This window comes from Pseudorasbora parva, chromosome 18 (genome assembly GCF_024679245.1).
Source record: "Pseudorasbora parva isolate DD20220531a chromosome 18, ASM2467924v1, whole genome shotgun sequence".
NCBI classification, from domain to species: domain Eukaryota; kingdom Metazoa; phylum Chordata; class Actinopteri; order Cypriniformes; family Gobionidae; genus Pseudorasbora; species Pseudorasbora parva.
In genome coordinates, this window is record NC_090189.1 from 30,297,028 (window position 1) to 30,307,174 (window position 10,147).

General features: G+C 37.3%; 1 protein-coding gene across 3 annotated transcripts; it reads right to left on the minus strand.

Annotated features, from left to right (window-relative positions):
• Positions 1 to 300: 300 nt before the first annotated feature.
• Positions 301 to 9,854, minus strand: LOC137046695 (transcription factor SOX-30-like). 3 transcript variants are annotated; one of them, XM_067424040.1, is made up of 6 exons: positions 9,496 to 9,854; positions 9,021 to 9,237; positions 8,538 to 8,774; positions 2,348 to 2,503; positions 694 to 811; positions 301 to 538 (listed from the first exon to the last, which is right to left on the minus strand). In XM_067424040.1, the coding sequence occupies exons 1-6, from the start codon at positions 9,730 to 9,732 to the stop codon at positions 421 to 423; spliced, it is 1,083 nt and encodes a 360-aa protein (XP_067280141.1). In that variant the 5' UTR covers positions 9,733 to 9,854; the 3' UTR covers positions 301 to 420. The 3 variants fall into 3 exon arrangements, with proteins under 3 accessions (XP_067280141.1, XP_067280140.1, XP_067280142.1); XM_067424041.1 differs by having other exon boundaries at positions 302 to 538; positions 9,021 to 9,144; XM_067424039.1 differs by having other exon boundaries at positions 9,021 to 9,854.
• Between the last annotated feature and the right edge of the window lie 293 nt (positions 9,855 to 10,147).

Below are 10,147 nucleotides of genomic sequence, written 5' to 3' on the forward strand. Positions count from 1 at the left end.
AAATTACATGGCGCTGGACGTGAAAATGAAAACTGTGACGGGCTGAAACTAGCAAAAAACACCTGGGTTGGGCCTGCTGTCGCATTGCGCCAGGTGTCTGACAGGTCTGGAAAAAAATAAAATCTGTGACACACCATTCAAGTTGCATTTAAAAATGATTGGCAATCACAATTCAGAGCCTGATCGGATTCATAACAGATGCATGTTTCTCATTCCCTAGCATTGTTCATGAGCATGCAGACACTCTCAAAAGTTAATTTTTTTTTAAATTATTTTAATAGAACCTTAAAAAACTAATAAACTCTAAACAATCATTACTATGACAGTGGGTTTATGTAAATGGCAGCACTCTCTAGTGCAGTCCAGTCAAGAGAATAAACAGGAGCCCAGAAGTCTAGAATTCATGAAAAGACTTTCCTTTTAGTTATTGTCACAGAGGGAATATTCACTATTCAAGACAGACATCTCACGCCTCTGGTCTTCATAATGGCTCGTGAAGTCAGCGACATGGCAAGAATGGCTTGAATATGCGATGGATCTGTGAGGAAAACACAATTTGGGTTTCAGAATATGAAAAGTAACATTACAAATCTTATCTATTAAAAACATTTTATTTGAGAATTTATAGTCATTACAAAAACAAAACAAACAAACAAAAACAATACAATATAGCAAGGGGTTTTCAAAGCTCACTCTGGGTATGTCTGCAGTCCAGTCATGTGGAGGTTTGCAGAGAACATAGAGTGAGGAGGAGCAGAGTGAAGACTGTTCGTAACACATTGTTGCAACTCCATGGCTTGGTTTGTGTTGGCTGAAAAATGTATTGAAATTTTTTTAGGGTGAAAAGTAATTTGCCGCCATATAAATGTTAAACCACCCAAACCAGGGTTTTGAAAAACCTTAAATGTGAGATTGATTGATTCATTCGTGTTTAGTGTTATTAAAGTGTTAGTTCACCCAAATATGTCAATTCTGTCATTAATTCCTAACCCTCATGTCGTTCCAAACCCATAAAACCTTTGTTCATCTTCTCAACACAAATAAATGTTTTATTAAATCTAAGAGGTTTCTGAACCAGCCGCAAGCAACAACTTCAACAACTGCAACCTTTAATGCCCAGAAAGGTAGTAAAGACCTCGATAAAAAAATCACTGCAGTCAAATGGACTATTTTAACAATGTCTTTACTACCTTTCTGGGCCTTGATAGTGGTTGTTGTGTTGCTGCCTATGGATGGTTCAGAAACCTCTTGGGTTTCATAAAAAATATCTTCATTTATGTGCCAAAGATGAAAAGAGGTCTTCCGGGTTTGGAACGACATGAGGGCGAGTAATTAATGACGGGATTTTTATGTTTGGTTAACTAACCCTTTGATTAGTGTTTTATTTTAAACATTACTGAAATATATTTTTTTGTTTGACGACTTAGAGACACTATAAAAAATTAAACATACAGGGTTCCCACTCTTTCATGACCACCAGGTTCAAGGACTTTTTAAAGCACCTTTTATTTTATATCAAGCACAATAAAGACGATAAGACCTAGTCAAAGACCTACTGTAGATGCCATTTGCATCTTTATTATTCATGCTTTTAGCATTTATTTCACATTAGACTATTATATACATGTATAAAGAATATTATATATAAATGTTTAATGTTTTGCAATTAAATGACATGATATGGACAAGGTAATTGTTAGGCAGTAGGAAATTTAATAATAATAAAAAAAAAATATGTTAATCACTTAATCACGATTTTAATGCTTTTAAGATCTGTACAAATAAAATAAAATAAAACGAATGACTAAATAATAAACGTTTCGACAGTTGTGCTTGCTCCATGGTGAATTCGCTATTTAAATGGTGGGATTTGCGTGAGGAAAGACCGAACGCTTCTCCAGAGAGGAATCCTTTTATTTTTAATATTTAAAAATGTTGTGTGCTGCATTACGTTGTTTGAGTGCTGAGTTATACCTTGGGCTTAAATGCCTCACCAAAAAAAGGCGAGATGAGTCACAATTATATTTTGTGGTAATCAACGTTAGGCCACAAGTTTGGAAAGGGATAGTCCACCCAAAAAAGAAAAAATACTTTTCTCATTACTTACCCTCAAGTTGACTTCCATAGTAGGAAAAAAAAATACTATGGAAGTCAATGGGTGCCATCAACTGTCTGGTTGCCAACATTCTTTAAAAAATCTTCTTTTTACTTTAACAGAACAAAGAAACTCATAAAGGTCTGGAACAACGTGAGGCTGAGTAAATTATGACAATTTTCATTTTGGGGTGAACTATCCCATTAACTCTGGAATATTCAAAGACAAGGACACAAAGATAAGAAGCAGAACCTGGAGAAATTAGACTGTGATGTCTGATGTCTCCATCTGATGTCAGAGGCTCTGGGTAAGGGTTAGACCTCAGAGTGGAGAATGAGGAGATTTGGGTCGCAGGGATGGCCGGTGTCCCTCTGGATGTGGAACGCTTCTTTGGTTGATAGACCCAATCTGCGTTCATGCAGAAAAATCAGAAGAAAAAAAAAATTCAGTGATTTTTTTCTCAAGTGCCCCAATTATGCTTTTTCGGACATGTAGTGTGTGTAGTGTAGCTGTTTGTGAATATAAAAGGTCTGAAAAATCCCAAAGATCAAAGTACACAATATGAGAAAGTCGCTTTGGATAAAAGATTCTGCTAAATGATTAAATGTAAATTAAGTCCTGAGGAGCCCATACAGTGCACATTTTTCACGTCTCTCACATCTGACACACTTAGATGTACTGTAATAATGTAAAATATGTAAAAAATAATGTTGTTTTATTTATTTTTTTAAATCAAGCATGAAAACAAATTCTATCAAATCAGAATAGTGGGTCACCAGGACCAAAATTGGAAACAAACTGCTTTATCTATCAATCCATTTCAGACACTGTGAGAAAGGAGGTGATGCTGCCATGCAGATTATGAGAAAATGGACCCCTTTAAACGATCTGAGCACATGGTTTGAAGCGCATGGAGCAAGTGCACCTAGGCCACGTGTCCACCAAAGCGTTTTTAGCAGCTGAAAACACTTACGCCGGCTTCACACTGCACGCGTAAGCAGGGCGTAGGCAGCGCCGAAGCAGTGCGTGTGTAAAGCAGTAGCAGCGCTGGCACTTTTTGCTTTCACACAGGCAGCGTTTGTCACGCGCCGTTGTCACGCGCAGTTGTGTACAGAGTACTCTATAATGGATACGTTTGCATTTTTCTTTAATGTATTTGAAATGGAAATAAATCAAAGATTTATGAAGCTTATTTTATTTTAAAAAATCGTTTCACTTGTTTCTAATGTTTTTTATTTAGTTTAGTGCGAGTTTTTGATATAAGAAATGCCATTATATGTCCATGAAAAGCACACTGCTAAAAAGAGAAACTTCAGGAAATTGTCTTGAAATATTGGATTCAAATTTACATGCATTATCCATCATAAACCTCTTAAAGATAATTCATAAATGACTGTAATAACTAAGAGGAAACTTCTTAATGATATATTGTAGGCTAAATGAGCAAATTATCTAAAAAAGTTTTTTTTTAAAATGACAAAATAATGCACATCATAGTCTATCTACATGTCTATACTGTATGTGTGCTATATTAATGTGTGTACATTCTATTTACCTATCCATATTTAGTTGTTCGTTCGTGAGACAACGAAAGACTGTCAAAAACACTTTAAAATGACTTACCATCAGCGCCAAGAGCCGCTCACGCTCACCAACTTCCTCCTAGGGCTGGACAATAATTCAATATCAATATATATCGCGATATAATTTTTTTCAATAACGGTGATATGATTTTTAAACACATTTCCGATATTTCGATATGACTGACGTTCAGGGCGCATGCCATCAGAAAGAGCAGAACACGATTGGCTTCTTGCGTGATGACGTAGGCCTACACCACGGACACGCAGCCAGTGCTCAGCAGTAGTAGGCTGATAGATCCAACGCGGCACGTTTTAGCTACAAAAAGAGTTTCCCTGACCGCAACACAAATGTGACTGAACGAGCTTCCACAAGTAAGGAGAAAGAAATAGTTGATAGGAGAAGAAAGACTAACTTTCTTTAGTGGCGTGGAAGTGGTTCGTCTATCTAAAGCACTATTCGCACGGTATTAGTATTATCTAGGGACCTCTGTGATTTAGAAATGACTCCTCCACATCTGAGTTTTGCGTGGCGCATTCGCACGGGATAAGCAAAGCCTGTGATTTTACTCGAATTTACTGACTTCTCCCGGATATGATGTTCGTTATAGATAGCTGTATGAAATCATAAACAGGCATCGATATCGTTTTGATTATTTTACAGTAGCCTAATAAATAAATATAATTTCGTTCAGTTAGCGAACAGACGCCATGAACTGAGCTCAGACCAGCGGCAGGAATCAGATTTCATTTATCACGAGTAGGAAGCTGACAATATAGCCTACGGAGGAAGATTCAGTTTCAAAACTAAATGTAAAAGCGCCTATTTAAACAAGATTGTCATTGTACTGTACTGTTCTGTTATGTTTTTCATTCAGAACAGTATTGATGTTAATATTAAACACACCATTCAATCAGATTACTCTCAAATTGATAATCATTCTAAAGTGAAAGTATAATCCGTGTGGGCGCGGCTGCACGGGAATGACTGAACGGTGCGCATTATGAATGCAGACTTTATTCTTCGTGAAAGATAAAGATAGAAATGCTCACAGGGAGAAAAAAAGCTTGCAAAAAGTATATACAATCCGCCTAATCCTGGCCAAATCACAGAGATGTCGATTCGCACGGGACTAATGTTATCACAGGATCGGTGTTCGGCGAAATATGGTAGGTAGGCTAATTTGCGGGGGAATTTTTACTTTACAAATTACAGACATGGCCGATTCGCACGGGATTAAGATCACAGACATTCTCTGCAATTATTACAAATCACCAGAGGTCCCCAGATAATACGAATCCCGTGCGAATGTGGCTTAAGATCTGATATTAAACTTCAGGTTTCAGTGTGCTGCAAAATGTGCCGGAGAGGTGCCCGACTGGGGTGTAACAATACATCGACATAGCTGCATCAATCTAATGTCTAACAATACGATGCCAAGCGTTACAAATAATCCATGTAGACTATTTATGTAAGAGGCAAGTGGCACATTTGTTTTAATACTTTCCACATTTGCACACAATGTCATGTATTAACACCAATGCGTTCATTCTCGTTTAAATTACCTTTCAAAGCTTGTGAAAGACGGTCAGACATGGCTTCACGAAAATGTATCATTTTCTCCTGTTTAAAGCCTTGCAAAAAGCAGCGTGCACTCATCTCAAACAGAGCACAAATAGGCCACTGAATTGAGTCTTCTTTTATTTATTTTTTTGTGCATCAGTAGATAAAGGTATAGTTTTGCATAAAAGGAGAATATAGCGCTATGAATCGTTCTTCACTGAAATTTATAACTTAAAAGAAAATGCTCAATAAACTGTCTGCGAAGTGAGAATCTTGTTTATTTGATGGTGATTTCACAATTCTTGTTCGTATAAAGGCTAAATACAAATAAAAGGTGAACATTAATTTATTTGTACCGTTTTTATTTCTAAAATATTATATAGTTTTATAGGAGGAGGTTTCATAGACTTGGCAAATTAATTTGTCAGAAGTTTGTAGGTACAGAAATCCTTTGTGGCAGTTCTTGGTAGTTTTTCTAAAGCTTTTATATAGTTCATATCGATATCGAAATTATATCGTATCGACCAAAATTAAGAAATATATCGTGATATAAATTTTGGCCATATCGTCCAGCCCTACTTCCTCCCATGCTTTTTCATTCACTTGCAAGTCTTTATAAAGCAAATTGTGTGGATCATAGAGAACTGTGTGCTTCTCAACCTTCACGATTAGACGAGTGTCATCCATTGCTGTCTTTCCAGGTGCACTCTGAAGAACACTGCCTGTGACACCACGTGCTTTTGTTTATCGTTTCTGTTTTTATGCCAGCATATAGTTATAATATATGCATAATTTAATTCATATTTATTTAAGCTAAACTGGCATACATTATTTAAAATTAGTTTTGTAGTTCAGGCAAAAAAAGCCAGCTGTGTGAAAAAAACACTTTGGTGGACACACAGCCTTTTAGGGTGTGTCCGAATCCACTTTTAGTAGTTAAACAGCATAAAAAACGGTAGGTGGTACAAAAGGGTTGTACCTATTCTCTTAATAAACCAATTAGAGTCTCCTCTCCCATTCTCTTTAAAAGTCAGTTGTGCTTGCACCATGGTTGTGTACATGTTGTGTACATGGCTGAATTTGTGAGCGGAAAGATTGAATGCTTCTCCAGAGAGAAATCCCTTTATTTTTAATATTTAAAAAATATTTTGTGTGCTACTACCCGTTTGTGTAATAAGCAAAGTGTACGCAATTTAAGTTTCTCAAAATAGCAACACGCCAACAATACATCTGAACAAACCCCGTTTTCAGACCAGCACGCCTATGGGGGCGAGTGTGTTTGCTATTTAAACAATGTGGCGCTGGACGTGAAAATTAAAACTGCGTTGTGCTGAAACTAGCAAAAAACACTTGCCATTGTATTGCACCACCAGGTGTATGATGAGGCCCAAAGAGTGCTTTTGTTTTTACCTTAGATGCATGTGAACCTATTTTAGGAGACCACCAAAACAAAATTAGAAATAGGGCCGGACGATTCATTTAGAGCCTCTAACCAACATCATTTTCCCATGTTTGTTATTTCGGGTTTAGTCACGTGACTCCGCCCCGTCAGTCACATCAAGTGCAGTTTGCAGGCACACGGAAAGCTTCAGGAGCAGTTATATTGGATGCTCAGAATTACTATGGTAATTGCATGTTTTACACAGTTTATACAGATAAGTTAATCAATGTTCTTATAAGCGGTGCTGAAGCCACTGAAGCGATCACTTTCACTTGCATCCTCACAAAACCTTTTTTTGGCAGTTGTATTTGTTTTAAGGCCTGCCAGATTGAATATTGAAACGATTTTAGACCATTGGATGTCAGGTTAATTTTATTTATATAGCGCTTTTACAATGACGATTGTTTCAAAGCAGCTTCACAGTGATAACAATAAAATAATGCAACGGAATTTGATTGGGCTGTACAGCCGCTCTGAAGTAAACGGTGATGTCATCCAGCTCATTTCAATTATCATATAGCAAAAATGTGGGCAGATCAGTAATTTAGTTGATATAGTTAATTTAGTTTAGTAATTTATCCAATTTATTTGGATATTTAGTTGAAATTTTAGTGCATTATGTTGTATTATGTTGAACTAATGCCTGATATATTCTGACACAAGGACACTCTATGGGTTACGACCCATAGATGGGAATCTGTTTCCTTAAAGTATTTTAAAATCGCAAAGAAATAGTAAAGAAAGTAGTAGAAAAAAGAAATAGTAGTAGAAAAAAAAAAATAGTAGAACCATAGACTGTAAAAAAATATGGACGTAGTGTCCGTGACGTCACCCAAAGGATTCTGATAAGCCGTTCTGAAGCTTAAAGTAGAGACAAGCTGGCCATCGCCCAGAAAATGGGTACAGAGGAGGGATGTGGGCGGAGCTTAGGTGGCGCAACGACAATCCGCTTGTTAAGTCGTGACGTAAGGAACGCCGCTTCTGGGTCCAAGCCTCAACTTGTTTCACTTGAGATTGCCATCGACGCCCATTTATGAGCGCTATTTATTCATATTAAACATCAAACGTTTAAACAGGTTTAACATTTGAAATACTTACAGTTTGCACAACAGTCTCTGTGCTCACAGAGCCACATACATTAATATTTTAACGATTTAAAAAAGATGAATCACTCTCTGGCCATCTGGAATATTGGTGTGGAGAAAAAGGTTATGATTCAAGCTTTTTTTTCTAGTATTACACCACATTGTGGGTGTATATTAGCACCTTTTGTAGTTTTTCTTGTGGTATAAGATAGAGCGTTTGGACCCGGAAGCGTTGCCGCGTGACATCAGCCTTAACAACCGGATAGACAGCGGATAAAAGGCTACCCACTCAAAGTATCCACGCCCTTAATTATGCAGAACTTTAAGGCTTTATATAATGTATACGAATGAGTTATAAAAAAATTCACCCCCCTCACAGTTGTCATGAAGGGCAAAATTAGCCTTATAGGCCAAAACCACAATTTGTAGCAGGCTGTAAACATGTTTTTTTCTGCTGTAAAGTTGGGAATTTTAACATGGGGCTCAGTGAGATTCTGTTTCCTTCTGGAGCCTAGTGGCCAGTGGCCAGTCGAGGAACTGCAGTTTAAATTACTTCTGTATTGGCTTCAAGAGATTTCGCGGGAGGTTGCCACTTGAGTTGAACATATTTACAGTGCAAACCTTACCAGTAAACTATGTGGGCAAAATAATTTTTCATAAATCGTAATCGAGGTTTTGATTTAAGGTCAAATCGTTCCAGCCCTAATTAGGAACCTTTGAAATAGCACAATAGGGACACTTTAATGTCTTTGAATCTTTCCCCGTAGCTTACCTGGATACTTCTGCCTGTGTTCCGCCTTGATTCTTTGTGCTTCCTCGTAGTATGGCTGCTTCTGCTCTTCAGACAGTTTGTTCCATTCTAACCCCAGCTGGACACTGATGTCGCAGTGGCTGGCATTAGGGTTGGCCTTAGACCAGGCAGCTCTGTGAATCTTCGACCATAATATGAAGGCATTCATGGGCCTTTTGATAGACACTTTTTTGCTCCGAGATCTTGCCACGTTACTTTCTGCTCACAAAAACAATTCAAATTAAATGCCGCATTTGCATGCACATAAATATTTTACATACTCATAAAAAAGTGCTAAAGTCAGAAAGACAAGTTATTGTGTCAATGGTTTTCCACTTTAAAGCTAAAAACACAGATCTTAATTGCATGAACCATAAAACATAATAAATAAATGCACAATTTATCTTTATAGTTATACTTTAAAATGAATGCTTTAAAAAGTTTGAATAATTAAAAATTGTTTACTTGCTCCTGAAGTCGTCGGATTGAAGTTCACCCCTTGAGTATAGTCTTGCACAGAAGCCTCTCTGATTGGCTCACGGTTCATTAGCTGATGGTTTACTGTGGGGAATGGCGCCTCGCTGATTGGCTGATGGTATAACATTGGAAAGGGCGCCACGATAATTGGCTGATGGTTTACTATCGGAAAATGCGCCTGGCTGATTTGCTGATTGTTTATCATCTGAAAAGGTGGCACGCTGATTAATTGATGGGTTACTGTAGGAAAAGGCGCGACGCTCATTGGCGGATGGTTTGCTTTAGGAAAAGGTGACGTTAACTCACTGGGCAAATTACAGTTAAATGACTGATAATTAAATGACTGAGGCCTGTCTGTAAGAAAGAAAACATCTAACGAGGCATTTGAGTAATCTCCCATCTCCAGTGAATCTTGAACCGAGGGATGAAGTGGAGATATAATCCTGTCAGCGTTTAACGTTACCTGTTGAATCCCAACGTCTCTTGATAAGGACATGTTGACCGCGTCGAAATCTTCACGCGGTGGTTGATCTTGTCTGTGAGACGTCAAACTGTTAACTTTAGTTGGGTCACCGACTCGTTGAGCTTTGACAGGACTATCAGGTTTAAAAACACAACTTTCCTCTGTTTTATCAGTTGTTGAAACCTCTTCCGCTTTTCTGAACATCAGCCTAGCTCTTATTTTGGGGTGTCTATCCATTAGTTTGTCAGCCTCTCGTGAGTCGTAACTCAACTAACGGTCGTAGAATGTTACAAATTACACGCCTGCATCTTTTAAAAAACAAAACAAAAACAAACAACAGCCAAGGACGAGACTACGTAGAAAACATTTCTATGTCAGATAATCGGTTCTCGCGAGTGTGACGTCCCCTGACATCAATTCGACATTATTCAAAATCTGAATCAATATATTGTTCGGTCACAATAACCCAGAATTTAAGAAATTAAATGAAGTAACAACAATAAATATTAATTTTGTAATAGTAAATATACAATAATTATAATTAATAATAAATACAATAATTATAATATTAATAAAACAATTATTAGGATAAAGTCAGCCCTTCAAAAATTCACATGGCCTCTTAACCCCTTAAGGTGCTGTATGAAAGTTT

What these genes read in the sequence shown, in the direction of transcription:
- LOC137046695 (XM_067424039.1), bottom strand. Translation starts at nt 9,732, where the DNA reads ATGGATAGACACCCCAAAATAAGAGCTAGGCTGATGTTCAGAAAAGCG. An exon ending in TCACAGTCTAATTTCTCCAG is followed by an intron (nt 812 to 2,347) that starts GTTCTGCTTCTT and finishes TACATTTTTCAG; the next exon opens with CCAACACAAACCAAGCCATG. An exon ending in GGACTGCAGACATACCCAGA is followed by an intron (nt 539 to 693) that starts GTGAGCTTTGAA and finishes TTTTCCTCACAG; the next exon opens with ATCCATCGCATATTCAAGCC.